Source organism: Pan troglodytes, chromosome 7 (genome assembly GCF_028858775.2).
Source record: "Pan troglodytes isolate AG18354 chromosome 7, NHGRI_mPanTro3-v2.0_pri, whole genome shotgun sequence".
Classification (NCBI taxonomy): Eukaryota; Metazoa; Chordata; class Mammalia; order Primates; family Hominidae; genus Pan; species Pan troglodytes.
Genome location: NC_072405.2, coordinates 12,388,941 through 12,405,665, shown reverse-complemented (window position 1 = coordinate 12,405,665; position 16,725 = coordinate 12,388,941). Strand labels below are relative to the sequence as shown.

Genomic DNA, 16,725 nt, shown 5'->3' with positions numbered 1-16,725 from the left:
CTAACCACTAGACAGAAGACTGAAGAGGAAATAGAGAACATGATAAACACTATAAGCCAACAACTTATTTGTGGAATAGGGCATGGAGGGTACTTCCGGTTTGTTGCTCTGCCAATGGGAAGATGCTCTGTGATCGAAGATATTTCTCTACCTCTTCTACATTCCAGCCAGCAACGAGTAGGGATGGGGAGTGGAAGCCAATGTCTTGCCTGAAAACAATAAACAGAACATTTCTGCTCTTATCTTCTTGGTGAGAAATCAGTCATGTGTTTTTGCTCATATGCAAAGTCTGGAAAATATATTAAAGGTGGTCATATGTGTAACTAAAAGGAGAAGTAGAGAACGGGCATTAGGAATCAATTTTCATTGTCTCACAACAGGAATCAAAGGAAAACTGGAAGTTAATACAGTTTAAATACACATTTAAATAGAGGTTGATATCATGGTTGCCACCATTGCAAATGACCATCTTAGTAAGAAGGGAACAGTATTTCAGATGCCACTCTACAGAGAAGTGGTATTATTATTAAGTCAATTTTCCCTTGACCCTTCTAAATGCCTCGTTCGAAAGGGATGTTTTGCTGAGTGATAGAATTAGAATCTCAGTTGACATTCTAATTAGAGAAATGGTCGATTGAAAGGTTTTGTTTGTTTGTTTGATACAGGGTATTCCCCCGTTTCCCAGGCTGGAGTGCAGTGGTGGCTCACTGCAGCCTCAACCTCACAGCTTAAGCAAACCTCCCACCTCAGCCACCTGACTGGCTAGGACCACACGCACACAACATTACACCCGGCTAATTTTTGTATTTTATGTAGCGACTGAATGTTGCTATGTTGTCCAGGCTGGTCTTGAACCCCTGGGGTCAGTTGAGCCACCATCTTGGCCTCCCAAAGTTCTGGGATTAGAGGCATGAGCCACCGTGCACAGCCTCATTGAAGTATTGAGGCAGGAAAGAACACATGGTGGGCCTGAAGCATCTTGTAGTTCCAGTAAGTAAGTGCTAAAACACACACACACAGATACACACAGAGATGATGGCGGAATGTCAAAAGGACTTTGGAACTAACTGAAATAACTGGCTAGAGTTGAAACTGCGACAATTTGCACAATAAAACAAATAAAGTAACAATAAACTACACCCCAAGTATATTATTGACTTCGTACTGAAATAAGGAAATGGTTGAATATGTAAAGACATGAGGGAGGACAGAGAAGTCTGTGCAAAAGAATTAAAAATATTGTACCAAGATACTCTGCTCTAAAGAGTGGACCACAACTCTCTGTTACGGGTGCGTTTAGTGACTTCTTTCTACAGAAAGCTGGAGGGAAAGGCGAGAGGAGGCATGTGACTTTCCAGTGGAGAAACCTGACAACATTGTGTCAGCCAGCTGTCAAGCTTAACGTCAACAGTAATAAATCACATTTATAGTGATAGATCAGCTTGACCCTTCTCCAACATGAAAGTATGAGCTATTTTGTATTAACATGATTCTCATTAGCCAATGTAATGGTGGGAATTTTAAACTGAGAGTTCTCGTGAATCAATGTTTTGATTTGATGTGATGAAAATGATACTTTATCTCTGGCTCTTTCTACCCATAATTCTGACCTAAGAATGGGAAAAACACCAGATAAATTCCAGTCCGATGAAAAAATCCAAGTCCCAACATTCTACGAAATAACTGACCTGTTCTCTTTAAAACTGCCAAGGTCAGATAAATTAATAAATTGTCAAAAGCCACTAGGAGGCCAAGGAGACAGTGACTGCTAAATGTGTTGTAATATTTGAATAAGATTGAATCAAAGAAAAACGACATTAGTTAATATGTCAGGAAAAATGAATGAAGTTTTAATTTTGCTAATAACAATATACGTAATGATAATCAACAACTAGCTAGAAAGATCCTGCATACAAGAACAATAGAAGGAAAATTAAAAGGAAGGAAATAAATATTTGAGTTTATTTGATTCATAACAACCTGACAAGGGATAAACTGAATTTGCAGTAATATTTGTTTTTTCTTTGGAGAAAAAAATTTAAATATTTAAGTTCTACTTTTGTAATCCCAGTGGCTATATAATCTTACATATCTAAATATGTATATATTTTTACATGTGAATAAAGAAGGGTATTTGTAGGTTTTACATAACTTTTAGCAACCTTCAGCTCTTTTGTCTTCTTTTAAAAGCACTCTTCACGCTGTGTCTGTGAAAGTAAATTTCCTTTTCGTGATTTGATGATATTGATGGTTATTGTCAAACTTGGTAAGAGAAATACAGCTTCAAATGAAAAAACAACAGTCGTCCACCAGGCAGCCTCTTGTTTTGTCAGGGGGCAGAGTTACTTTGTGCCACTTCAGCAGAGTAGATTCCTTCTTTCACAGCCTGGGATTAATGATGACATTGATCAAAATGTTAATTTATGTTGATTTATCAAGACATGGTGATTGTAGTGATAAGCCTTCATGATTGGTACTTCCAAAGTAAATGTACTGAAATGATAAATGCGTGTTTCCCTGGCCACAGAAATGGATTTTGCTCTGCAGTTAATGTTTCATACAACCCAACTTCATTAGGCAGAACTCAGTTAATGACATCATGAATTTGTTTCATTTTATCAAATTGCATTAATTAGGGAAATGTGCTGAATGTTGATTGTGAAGAAACATACTCTTTTTTCCTTGGGATGATGGAAGAAAAAACAAGGTAATTGGATTAATTTTACCCTCCATTTTTTTTTTCTTTAACCTCTGTTAACTAGGAATGAGAAAATCCTTTCTGAACAGAAAGGCATAAGCAGCTTTGTGTTAACATAATTCTTATTAACCAATTTAATTGTAGCAATTTTAAGTCCAAGTTTTATTGGACTGGTGCCAGACTCTGACAACCATATTAAATACAGTATCTCCAGAGTCTTAGACATTTGAAAATAAAAGCTTGAGTTTTCCCATAATGGTTTAAAACAAATCCAAAATAAAAAACAAGCACTGATTTCTTTCTCATGGCTCTATGAATTATTTATCTTTGGTATGTTATATCACCCATGCCCTCAAAGCTTAGAATAATGTTATCTGTGATCAAGCAGATCTGTTGTGGTAATGGTCTACTGCAGAGTCCACATGATTCATGGTGATCAGTGTGAGTTGTTTAAAATATTGTTGCATGGCACTTAATTATAGTAATAGATTATCACAACAGTTGAAAATCACATCATTTGCATGTAATTATGGGTGTTCTCTCGATTGGAGGGGGACAGGTAACTTTCTTTAATGAGAAAACATGGGTCTTTTGTTGTCTTTATTCCACTGGGGGCCCTAGTTCCAGTTCATGTTGAAAAATACATTTCATGAATATGCCACATGCAGCCCAATAGCTGTTCTGTATTCAAGCCCAGTAAGCATGTTCCCACTGGGGCGTGAAACAAATCACACCCTTTAGAAATAAGTACCTACTGGGTTCAAAGCAGAGGTCATCTTCATGTTTAAGCTCTAAGTAACCAAGAAAGAGGTTTTATTCTAAACTTAGAGTGAATCATTGCTTCGTGCACATGCATGTTATCCGCAGACGTAATATAAGCAAATTAAGCAATTGTTTTCATACGAAACTATTCAGAAGTATACACCACACACACACACACACACACACACACACACACACGTCAGAGTAGAATGGTTCCTTAGTCTCTTTTTTGTGATTTCAAGAATAGAGTTAAATAGGCATATGATGAAATACCTTTTAAAGAAAAATGATATGGCTAATTTTCAATTTAAAATGTGGAGGGTACATTGGATGCCTAAAGATGTCTCTAACTGATATGAGGAATTTACAGTCTTTCCTCTTTCCAAGTCTCAGTCTGCTCATCTCTAAATTAGCTCCTTCCTACTCTGATATTTTAGGATTTTATGATTTTAAAAATACTATCACTTTAGTCATCTTGACTCTGCTATATAAACAATGTTTTATTTTATCAATCAGACTTTATGAAAAATACAAAATAAGTACAGCATTCATCTGAGAAGTATTTACTACTTATCCATATGAAAGCAGTTGTATTCTACTAATTTCAGAGAAAGTGGTTATAAATGCCAGAGATACAGTGTAAGGAAAGCAAGAGAGAGTTGAGCCCTCCATCACTTCGATTACATGAGGTGGGCGATGAAGAGGCAGGGATCTGCGTGTTATGACACTGGTAGAGGGTGACGCGATCGAATTGAAACCAGCTGAATATAGGGCATTTTCTATCATTCCCTGAATCTTGCTGATATATAAAGACATATTAGATTAATTGACTTTAAACACTAATAAAGATGATAACTAGATTTAACATTTATTTGTTTTTATTTTACAGTAATTTTATGTTTATGTAATTTGAGAAAATAGAACATAGGCTTGCCATCCATTTCTGATGCTTCCTAACATCAACTTCTTATATTGGTATGGTATGATTTTACAAATCGTGTGTCAATATTGAATCATTATTATTAACAAAATTCCATACTTCACTATGATTCCTTTTAATTTTTAACAATTTTTACTCCAGAATTCCAGCTAGGACGCTGTATTGCATTGAATTGTCATGTCTACTTAGGCTCTTGCCCCTGATAATTTCTTAGACTTTCCTCACTTTTGATGACCTTGACAACTTTAAGACATACTCCTTAGATACTTTGTAAACTGTCCCGTGGTTGGATTTACCTGATGTTTTACTCATGATTAGACAAGGATTGTGGGTTTGGGGGAGGAAAGACTAAAAAAGGTAAAGCGCCATTTTTGCTATATCTTATCAAGAGTGCATGTGATTAACATGATTTATCGTGATTGATGCTGACCTGCCTCACGTGACTGAGGTGATGTGCTATGGTTTGGCTGTGTCCCCATCCAAATCTCATCTTGAATTGTAGTTTCCATAATCCCCATGTGTGGTTGGAAGGACCAGGTGGGAGGTAATTGAATCAAGGGAGTGGTTACCTCCGTGCTGTTCTCTTGATAGTGAATGAGTTCTCATGAGATCTGATGGTTTGACAAGGGGCTTTTCGTCCTTTTGCTTGGCACTTCTTCTTGCCGCCACCATGTGAAGAAGGATGTTTGTTTCCTCTTCTGCCATGATTGTAAGTTTCCTGAGGCCTCCCCAGCCATGTTGAAATGTGAGTCAATTAAACCTCTTTCCTTTATAAATTACCCAGTCTCAGGGACATCCTTATTACCAGTGTAAGAACAGAGTAATATATGATGATTGTCATATTTTTCCACTGTGGAGTCAATCTCATCTTTTCTCACTTGCCATACTGTGCACTTTATAAGTAGTCACTCTGTGCAGCCTACGTTGAAGGGGTGGCAAGTTATGTTCAATTCCCTTGTGAGCAGAATATTTTTTTTTTGTATATATTTTCTAAAATTATTCTCCACAGCAGACTTGTCTACCATCTTTCATTTATTGTTTGATATATTATAGCCATATGGACTCATGGATACTTATTTCATAACTCAGGGTGTAGTCTAATACTACATTATTTAATGTTTTGCTCAAAGTATTTCAAATTTGGACATTAGGAGCACTATCATTTGACCCTTGTGTTCCTTTTACACATTCCTATCATTTTACATACTTTTTAACCCTTCTTACTTCCTGCACTATAAGATACTGCAGGATCCACTTGTATATGCCCAGCGCCAGTCCTGGAATCAACCATTTCTCCAAGGAACTCTGATTCCTGTCATGGGAGAGCAGCATTATAAATCAATGTTCCATCACTAGGCATTCTTATTGCTAGTGGAGTATTGTTCCTTGTGTTCTTTCACCAGTACCATGTGGTCTTGTATAATGCTGCTTTGAATAACGTAACTTTACAGTAGGTCTTGAATTTAGGGAGTGAAGTTCTTTCAACTGTTGTATTTCAGTAATGTTTAAGCTACTGTAGGTCTTTTGCCTCTCCATACTAAGTTTAGGATAAATTTGTCCATGTCTATAGAATAGCTTGCTGGGATTTTGAGTGAGATTGCATTACATGTATAGATCAGGTTAGCAATAACTGATATCTTAATAATACTTGCTGTCCCAATACATGAACTTGGACTATCTTTCCATTTATTTAGATTTTCTTTGATTTCTTTCATCAGAGATTTGTAATTTCTTGCAGATAAATCCTGTACATATTTGGTTATATGTTGCCTTAGTGTGTTCAGGCTGCTTTAGCAAGATACCACAAATTGGATGTCCTGAATAACATCCAATTTTTCGGAAGTTATTTATTTATTTTTGGTTCTGAAACCTGAAAAGTCCAAGTTCAAGGTGCCAGCAGATCTGGTGCCTGGTGAGGGCTAGTTTCTGTTTTCCAGACAGCCATTTTCTCACTGTGTCTTCATAGAGCAGAAAGAGAAAGCAAGCTGTTGTGTCTTTTTATATGGTCACTAATTCTGTTACTGTACCTCCTAAAGACCCTACTTCCTAATATCATCACATTGGAGGATAGTGCTTCAACATATGAATTTTGCAGAGACACAAACATTTAGTCCATAACATAGCTATACCTAAGTATTATATTTGGGTTGATTGTAAATGGTAATATTTTATTTAGTTAGTTTTTAAATTTCAAATCCCAGAAGTTCATTGCTGGTATATGGGAAAGTAGTTGACTTTTGTATACTAGCATTGCATCTATGGTCTTCCTATTCTTTCTTATTAGTTCCAGGAATCATTTTTTTCAGTTGTTTGGGATTTTCTACATAGATCAATGTACTACACAAATACAAACTCTTTTATTTTGTTCTTCCCAACCTATATAACTTTATTTCCTTTAATTTTGTGTTGCACTAGGTAATATACCCAGAATGATGTTGAATCAGAGGGATAAAAGGAGACATCCTTGCCATGTTCCTGACAATAGAAAAATGACCAGATTTTCACCATTAGGTATGATGTTAGCTATAGGTATTTGGAAGATGTTCTTTAACGAGCTGGAGAAGATCTCCTGTAAGCGTAGTTTGCTGAGAGTTTTTCAGGAATGGCTGTTGGATTCTGTGAAATTAGTTTTCTAAAGTAATTCATATGGTAAAATATTTTGTCAGTGGTGGTGTTGGTATTGATGTGTTTTAGCAAAGTGACTTCTTTTTTATTGATAAATGTTATTATCTGAATATTGGTGTACTGCCACCTCAAATTTATATGTTGAAATCCTAACATCCACGGTGATAGTATTAGGAGGTGGAGCTTTTGGGTGCTGATTTGGTCATGACAGTGGAGATTAGTGCCTTTATAAAAGAGACTCCAAAGAGCTGGCTCATTCCTTTCTCCATGTGAGAATGCCGCAACAAGGTGGCTGCCTATCAACCAGGAAACGAGCCTTCACCAAACACTGAATCTGCTGATCTCCTGACCTTGAACTTCCCAGCCTCCAGAACTGTGGAAAATAAAGCCTCGTTGTTTATGAGCCACCAAGGTCATAGCATTGTTTTATGGCAGCCTGAAAAATCTAAAACAACGAAGCAACACTGGATATCTGACCATGCTGTATAATTCTTTTAATAGATTTTTTGACTTAATTTGCTATTTTTTTGAAAACGTTACGTCTGTATTTATGAGAGATATTGGTCTATTCACCTGTGTCAGAATTTAGTTTTATGTTAGTATAAATTGAGTTTCAGGGCTGGGCGCGGTGGCTCACGCCTGTAATCCCAGCACATTGGGAGGCCAGGGCGGGTGGATCACGAGGTCAGGAGATCGAGACCATCCTCACTAACACAGTGAAACCCAGTCTCTACTAAAATACAAAAAGTTAGCCGGGCATGGTGGTGGGCGCCTGTAATCCGAGCTAGTTGGGATGCTGAGGCAGGAGAATGGTGTGAACTCAGGAGGCAGAGCTTGCAGTGAGCGGAGATTGTACCACTGCACTCCAGCCTGGGGGACACAGCGAGACTCCGTCTCAAAAAATAAATCAATAAATCAATAAATCAATAAAATTAATTGAGTTTCAGAAAATGAATTAAAATGTGATCTTTCTAGGCTGGGCACAGTGGCTTATGCCTGTAACCCCAGCACTTTGGGAGGCCAAGATGAGTGGATCACTTGAGGTCAGGAGTTCGAGGCCAGCCTGGCCAACAAGGTGAAACCCCATCTCTACTAAAAATACAAAAATTAGCTTGGCATGATGGTGCATGTGTGTAGTGCCATCCCCTCAGGCAGCTGAGGCAGGAGAGGGGAATTGCTTGAAACTGGGAGGCAGAGCTTGCGGTGAGCAGAGATCATGCCACTGCACTCCAGCATGGGCAACAGAGTGAGACTCCATCTCAAAAAAAAAAAAAAAAGTAATCTTTTTGCTTCTGATTTTTGAAAGATATTGTGGAGAATTAGTATCCTTTTTTTCTTAAATGTTTGGTAAGATTCACAAATGAGACTCTCTGGGCCTCATGTTTTCTTTGTTAAAATACTGAAAATACCCGTTAGATTTATTTGATATTTATAGGTTGACTCAGCTAATTCATTTTTCCTTGTTAAGCCATGGTATTATATGTCTTTCAATGAATGATCCACTTCACTTAAAAGATCAAATTGTGAGTTATGAACTTGTTTATAATACTCTTTATTACCTTCACAATGCACATAGGATCAGTAGAGATCATAGAAAAATCCCACTTCTATTTTTGATATTGCTAATTTGGGGCTTCTCTTTTTGTTGGTTACTTTGGCTAAAAGTTTATCAACTTTACTAATTTCTTTCAAAGAAAACTTTGCTGATATTCCGGTTTTTTTCTGTCTCCAGTTCAATTAATTTCTGCTTTAATTTTTTTTTATTTTCCTTTGTTTCCATTAAGCATAAATTATTTTTCTTTTCCAATTTTTATTTATTTTTTATTTTTTTATTTTTTTTTTCAAAATTGAACAACAGTATTTTCCAAAAATATTTTTTACATCACTTTAAATAATTTACAAAAAGCTACAAAAATCATATTTACCAGGACACGTCTGTTAAATAAAAGTTTCATGTTGGTGTACATATATACAGGGCTATGTATAATAGACTGTTTCCCCTCCTTGCAGCTACGGAACCATCACACACACGCACGGCTACACGCACAGCTACGCCGCTTTCCACGAATGCACGCAACCCAGGACGCGAACCCACAGCTCGAGGGCTTAGACCTTCACTACTGAGCTGCTGCCACTGTCCTCCGTGGAGGTGTCGCTGAAGTCACTGGCGTCACTGCCCAAGGCGTCCTGCTCCTGGTCATCCCTGTTGACCCTTCGTCGATACCTCAGGTCTAAAATGCTTTCCTCCGAGCCCGAGCTCCTCCTGTCATGCAAACTCAGCCCTGTCTGTGCCTTCCTGGTTGGCCAGGGGCCGCCGTCCTTCTTTGCCAGCAAGTGTGGGCTTCCAAAGACAGGGCTGGGTCCGGCCTGGGCCTCCCTGAAGGCCGAGAAGGACGGGCCCTGCAGAGGCAGCCCCAGGTGGGGGCTGAAGAGGCCAGCCTGCCTGCCCCCCCAGGAGACACCCTTTCCAAAGTGGAAGAGCTGGGTGGACAGCAGCGGCGAGAAGCCCGCAAGGGGCAGGCTGGGCAGGCCCCGGGCGGGGCCCTCGGACCCCTTGTCTCTCTCGCTCCCGACGCCCCCCCTCCACACTGCATCCCTGCCTTCGGAGCGCAGCACCCACGGGCTGGGCAGCCGACTCTGGTGGGCGAAGTCACTCCAGGGCGGTGTGCGGTCGGCCTGGGCTCCAGCGTCCCTCTCAGCTCCCGGGCTGGGGGTCAGGAAGCTCGGGCTCCCGCAGCCCATGTGAAAGGTTCCTCTGGCGCCTCCTGCCTCGGTGCCCGCTGTGGCACAGCTGGGCAGCTGACCAAAAGCACTTTTGGCAGCAGGCTCAGTCCCTCGTGGGCTCTGGTCTTTGTGAACGTAAACATTTCTCCTGCTCACTGAGAGCCCCTTGGCGGAGACACCGCCGCTGGTGCTCCTGGGCGGCACCGGATCCCCTCGGGCAGGAGCAGCGGGGAGCCCCTTCCCGCCCTGGCTGAACAGACCAGCTGTGCCCTGTGCTCCTGCGCTCTCTGTGCCTCGAAGCCCTTCGGCCAGATGTGGGACCCCCCTGGCCCTCTGGCTGCGTGTGCACACGCCAGGCGGTGGGGCCGGCTCCTTCCTGCACAGCACCTCTGGCCTGGCTGGGCCCCCTGTCCCGAGAGCGGTGAGGCCCTCTGCCTGAACTTCTGAACTGCTCACTGACTCCTTGGCCTTTTCCGCCAAAAACTTCCTAATCTCCAGTTCGATGCTGTCGTCGCTGTCCACTGAACTGCTGTCATCAGACAGGGAGCCGGGGCTGGGAGCTGGGCCCTGGGACTCCCTGGGGAATGGATTCCCTTCGGAGGCAGAGGCGGAGGCGGGTCTCCTCACCCGGAAGGCCAGGGCCGCGTCCTGGCTCCCGGCGCCCTCCTGCCTCGTCCTCTCTGCCGTGCTGCCAAAGACCCTGGGGGGTTTCTTCCCAGGACCCTCGCCACTGTCTCTCTTGGACTTGGAGAGGCAGCTCTTCAGCACCGGCGGGCCCCTGTCTTTCCAGTCTCTCCGGAGCCCGCCCAGCTGCTCCAAGAAGTGCGTCTGGGCTGTGCTGAACCTGACCTTCTTCCTGCACGCAGCCCTGGGCTCCCTGCACCTCTTCTTGAGCTTTCGCTTGGACCTTAACAAGTCCTTGATGGCTGTGTCCAGGTCCTCGTCACTGTCCAGGGAGCTGCTTTTGTCTTCGGAGCTCTCCTTCTCGTCTAGGCGCCTTGCCTCGTCTGTCTTACCCTGGCCCTGTGACATGCGAGTGTCGCCAGGCCCCCTGGCGGTGCCCTCCCCTCCCAGGGCCTCACTGGCTTTGCCCTGGATGGGCAGGTCTCGCCCCTCATGGCCGGGCTCAGCTCTCCCCTGGCTGTGGTCGGCATCCTGGCTACCGTCTTTCACCACCTCCTGCATTTTCTTGGGCGTGGATGGCCTCACATGGCCACCACCTCTACGCTTCCTTTTGCAGCCCAGCAGTGGGTCTGGTGTTTTAGAGAGAGGGGTCTTGTGGCCGCCGGTCTGGCTGTTGAGGCCAGGCGGCAAAAGTGGACCCTGGGCAGCCTGCGGGCAGCTCTCACCTCTGGCCAGCAAACTCCCTGACTGCGCCTTTAGGGCCAAAAATGTCCGGATTTCCTGCTCGATGCTGTCATCGCTGTCCACGGAGCTACTGTCGCCGTCAGAGCGGGAAGGCACGTTCGGGGAGTAGAAGAGTGGGCTTGCGGACAGGGACCCGTCACTGCCCTCCACAGGGGCCGGCAGGATCGTCTTGGAGATGTCCAGGATTGCTTCTGCACACATCAGCTCAGCAGATGTGTCTGCCCGGCACGAGGACCGTTCCACAAACTCACTCCTGGAAGCAGGGCTCGCTGGAGGTGGAGCTTTGGTTTCCTTCAGGAGCTTGGGGGCATGGTCAGTGTCCAGGCCCCCTGGACCAGGGTCCGTTGTCTTGGTGGCCACTGGCTTCTTCTTGCTGGGTGTTTTCCTGTGGGTCTCGGGCAAGGCACTTTTTGTGGCACTGCTTGTGCTGTGTGTTGGAGGGTCAGGCGCTCTCTCCTCTCGGAGTTGGACCCTCTGGGGCGGGTCCCCGTCGGCCTCCTTGCGTGTTTTCTGCAGCTGGTACAGCTGGATGGCCTCCTCGATGCCGTCGTCGCTGCTGGAGTCGGACGCCTCAGGCGCCTGTGCCGCACTCGTGACTCGCTTTCCCCTCCTTGCAGCGCTGGCGCTCCTTTTGATCCCACCTTTATTCTGTGCTGCTTCTGAAGGGCGGCAGGGGGTTGCCGGCTTCGTGCTGCCCTCGTTCTCCTGCGTGGTCGTGACCTTGGACCTGAGGCTTCTGGGCTGCACGTTCATCTTTGCTAACCGGGGAGGTTTGCGGAAGGCGAACTCCTTCTGGACGCCCAGCAGGCCCTGCCGATGCACCACCTTTGTAGGCGGCTCTTGGTGGGATTTCAAGAGTGACTTGGCGGAATTTTCATTTGCGTCTGGTTTCTTCTCCACTGACCCATCACATTTCTGGGTCTCATGCTGTCTCTTCTCATTCAGGAACTGTTCTATTTCCGCCCTGATGCTCTGCTCGAAGGAGTCATCGCTGCTCACACTGACCGGGGAGGCGGAGCCCTGGTACTCGCTGGATCCCACCTGGCTGCCGGGGCCACCACCTGATCCAGGTACAAGTTTTGGGGGACACAGGGCAGTCGGGGCACTGCCGTGAGCCGGTTCCGGCTTACATCTACTGCCTCCGCCTGCGCCCCTGGAAGGCTGGGCTGCACCTGGCTGGGCCCCGCCGGCCCCGGGCTGTGCGGCTCCACTCTTTGCCTTCAGGTACTCCTGGATGGCCTCCTCAATGTCCCTGTCCACGGAATCATCACTGTCTGAATCTAGCACCAACGGGCCAAAGTCTGCAGTTTCCTCCTCCCCCATGGGGTCAAAGTCAGCAACGAGACCACAGGCAGCCAACGCGGGTGGCTCCTTGTGCACGGTGGGCTTGGCAGCCGGCCTGGCGTCGTGGCATCCCTTTGCCCTGTGGCCCCTCTGTGTGGCGCGCTCATCGCTGGTGCCCCGAGCAGCCCCGTCGCGCTGCAGAGTGCTGATCAGCATCTGCACCCGGGCGCTCACCGACGCGCTCTCCACGCCCTCTTCAGCCTCCGAGAAGCACCTGGGGAACCTACAGCTCCCTGGCGGGCCAAAGGCCTCCCATTTGGACTGGAGAGCAACCACTGGAGAAGCGTTCATGAGAAACATTCTAGCAGACGGGGAGGGGCGCGCAGAGGGGCGATGCTTTATTTCTCTACCGGCTTCACATCCTCCAAAGTTGGCAAGCGGTACCCATGAGATAACGTCTGCAAATGCTTCTTTGCAGGTTAAAAAGGACGACTAGAAACCCAGGATCAGCACGCCGTCATGCGTAGGTTCATTCTTGACCCAACCAACAAGCTCTTGAAATTCTGTGAGTCCAGGTTGACTGTGATGAAATGGCAGCCAGTGTTCCCACACGGCCCAGAGATCAGGTCCTCATCACTCCACTTACACACCGAGGCATTCTGTCTCTGCTTTTTCAATACACTTTTGACTCCGCCCGTCCCCCGCCGCCCGCCGCGCGGACCCCGCCTGCGCCCGCGTCCCACGTCCCGGGGGAGGCGGCGGGCCGGGGGCAGGCCGGAGGCTGCAGGGCCAGCGCGCTCCGCCCTCGGCCGGGGCGCGGGGAGGGGGCGCAGGGGCGTCCGGCCGGGCCCCCCGCCTCCCCGCCTCCCCGCGCGCCGCCGCTGCCGCCGCCCCGCGCCCGGGCCGCGCCTCTTTTCCAATTTTTAAAAATGGAAGCTTCGGTGATTGATTTTAGATTTTTAAATTTTCTAATATGTATATTTAGTGCTATAAATTTTCTTCTACATGCTGTTTTTAATACATCTCATATATTTTGATGAATTGTGTTTTTATGTTAATTTAGAACAAATATTTTTCATTACTATTGGGACTTCTGTGACGCATGTATTATTTAGGAACATGTTTTTGAATCACCAAAGATTTTACAATTTTCCATTGATCTTTCTTCTATTGTTTTCTAAATTATTTCTATTGTGATCTGAGAACATACTTAGATCTCTATTCTTGTATTTAGTTAAAACGTGTTTTATAGCCCATGACTTTGTCTACTTTGGAGAATGTTCTATTAATCTGAGGAAACCTGATCAAGTTAAAAGATTGTGCTCTTCAGGTCATCTATATTCTCACCGAGAATTTTTTCTGTTTGATGTATTAATTCCAAAAAGAAGGCTGTTGAAGTGTCCTATTATAAAAATTTCTACTTGTCACTTTAGTTCTGCAAGGTTTTTGCATCACCTATCAGATGCTCAGTAGTTAAGTGCATATATGTTTAGGATTGTTATGTCGTTCTGGATCATTGATCCCCTTTATCATATGTAATACTCCCCATAACCCCAGATGTCCATTTCTGTAAAATTGATAATCCAGGATACTTTCCATTAAAGTTAGTAAGCAGTACAATTTTATTATTCACCTAATTTTTACTATTCACTTATTGAGTCTTTATACTTAAGTGAGTTTTTTGTGACAACATTTTTGGGGGCTTAGTTTTGTTTTTGCTTTTATTAAATCACTCTGAGCCGTCTTTGTTTTTCGCTTGCTGTATTTAAATCCTTCATATTTAAAGTGGTTTTTTGTATATTTGGATGAATACCTACCATGTTTTTAACTGTTTTCAATCCATTGTGTTTTGTTGTTCTTGTTCTTTTATTTTCTGCCTCGTCTGAGTTTAATTCAAAATCTGACATGATTCCATTTATCTCTTCTCTTAGCATATCAATTAACTTTAAAAAATGTATTTTATTGGTTTTTCAATATTTGCTTATAACTAATTAAAATTCTCCTTCAAGTAACACTACATTGCTTCATAGATGGAGCATATGTCTTATATCAGAATACTTCCAATTCCTTCCTCTAGTTTCTTATTCCATTGCTTTCATTCATTTCACTTATCTATATGCTATATTACTCAATATGTTTTCAATATTATTATTTTTAGATTATCTTTCAGAACAATTATAAATAAGGAAAAAAAACTATACCTTTTCTGATTCCTTCTTTATTCACTTCCTGTATTTATGTGGTTTTGAATTTCTCACCCATATTATCTTCCTTCTCCCCAAAGAATTTTTAACCTTTCCTGCAGGTAAGATCTTCTACTATGAATTGCCTAAGTTTTTGTTAAGATGAGAAAGTCTTTATTTTTTCTTGTGTTTTTGAGTAATAATTTTAACGAATATAAATTGTTTTTTATCTTCAATATTTCAAATATTTTACTGCAGTCTCTTCCTTTTGTGTGTTCTGATAAGTTCTCTATAGTTCTCATTCTTCTTTTAGAGATTACGTTTTTTGTGTGTTTTCAAGATTTTTTTCTTTGTCTTTAGTTTCCTGCATTTTGAATATAATATGCCTGCTTCCTGTATTTGTCATTTAGTATTAGTCATTAATTTAGGGAGGTTATTTACAATGTAACACCAGATATTTTTGTGTTCCTTTTTGTCTTTCTTCTACTTCTCTTATTCCAGTTAATCACATGGTATATTATGCCTTTGAAATTGTCCCACTTTTCTTGGGTGCTCTATTTTTAATAGTTTTTTTTCTGTTAAATATTCTCACTCTTTATGTTTAAGTGTGTAGGGTTTCTCTTGACCTATCTTTCAGGTTAGTGATTCTCACTTAAGCTGTGCCTGCACTTCAGAAGAACTCATTAAAAACAGACATTCTTCATTCCTATTATAGTGTTATGAATTTCCTGCATTTCCTTTTTGCTAATTTTTAGAATATCCATCTCTCTTCTTACACTGCTTGCAATGTTTTATTTTGTTTTCCATATTGTTCACTTTCTCCATTAGTGCCCTTAGAATATTAATCATAATTATTTTATGTTCCCAAACTGATAATTTCAAAATCTCTCTCATATATGATTCTGTTTCTCATACCTTCTTTGTCTCTTCAACTTGCGTTTTTTTTCTATATTTTAGCATGGTTTATAATTTTTTGTTGTTGTTGAAAACCAGACATAATGTGTACAGTTATAGGAACTGAGGTAAATAAGTCTTCAGTTTAAAAAAGATGGGCCACATTTAATTTTTGCCACTGTTGTACTTGCCAAAAGTTTTCAAATTTTTCTTGTATCCTGGTTCTTGTGCTCGTTAATTCTAGGACTCCCTAAGGACTCCTTCTCAAACAGAGTTTGTGTTTTGTAGCTTTTTCTATCTGTAACCCACTGTTGTCATACTGGATACCTGCTGGTGTGGAGGTAAGGTGTGGGGGTCGGGAAACATTTTATGGTCTTATGATTGTACCTTAGTGGACCTATGTTTTGAGGTCATCAACTTTAAGAACATTTCTCTTGTTATATAGATATTTTTTAAAAACTCAGTTATTGAGACATGAAGTCAAAGAAGAACTGGAATGAGAGCAATGCCCTTCCTTCGGCTGGTGTAGGCTCTACTGAAGTCCTTTCAGCTGCAAGGGGGCACTGTTTATGGAGAATGCTCTGGTTGAATTTCACATGGTTTTTTGTTTCCCCGCGTCCTGCCAGAATCAGGAGGGTTTATTTCTCCATGAGATCTTCACCATGAGAACACAGTGGGGCTTCTGGAGATAACACCCATAAATGTGTGAATTTTAAGACTGCAGCCTTCTGCCTCTACAAGTTTTTCTTTCTCATGATAGTCCACATGCCCTTGAGAAATTCAATAAAATTACCATTTTACACTTCGTACCAGTTTATGGCTCCAGATGCTTCTGCTCCAGTTAAGTAGGCATCTACTGGACTCTCTGTATTTGCCTGCCCAATCAATACTTGGTGGTGCAAGATTTCCCCACATCCCCATCCCACTGATGCATCTAAGAATAGTCGCTAATTAACAATTTGTTTCATTTTTTCTTGTTGTAAGGAGGGGAGTGATAACTTCTAAGTTTTTTATATACCAGAGCTGAAACCAGAGTTCAGAATAGCTTGCTTTTAATTTTTTAAATCAATAAATAAAAATTGTGTGTTTCTATGGTATACGACCTGATGTTTTGAAATATGTATACATTGTGGAATAGCTAAATCAAGCGAATTAGCATATGTATTACCTCACATATTTGTGGTGAGAAAGCAAAATCTTTTTAAGCAATTATGAAGTAAACAATATATTGTTATTAACTATAGTCA

At 42.6% G+C, this 16,725-nt stretch overlaps 1 protein-coding gene across 1 annotated transcript; it reads right to left on the bottom strand.

Annotated features, from left to right (window-relative positions):
- Positions 1 to 8,963: 8,963 nt before the first annotated feature.
- LOC750640 (protein phosphatase 1 regulatory subunit 26) lies at positions 8,964 to 13,260 on the bottom strand. The gene has a single exon (XM_024344985.3). The coding sequence runs from the start codon at positions 12,759 to 12,761 to the stop codon at positions 9,132 to 9,134; it is 3,630 nt and encodes a 1,209-aa protein (XP_024200753.3). The 5' UTR covers positions 12,762 to 13,260; the 3' UTR covers positions 8,964 to 9,131.
- Positions 13,261 to 16,725: the final 3,465 nt, after the last annotated feature.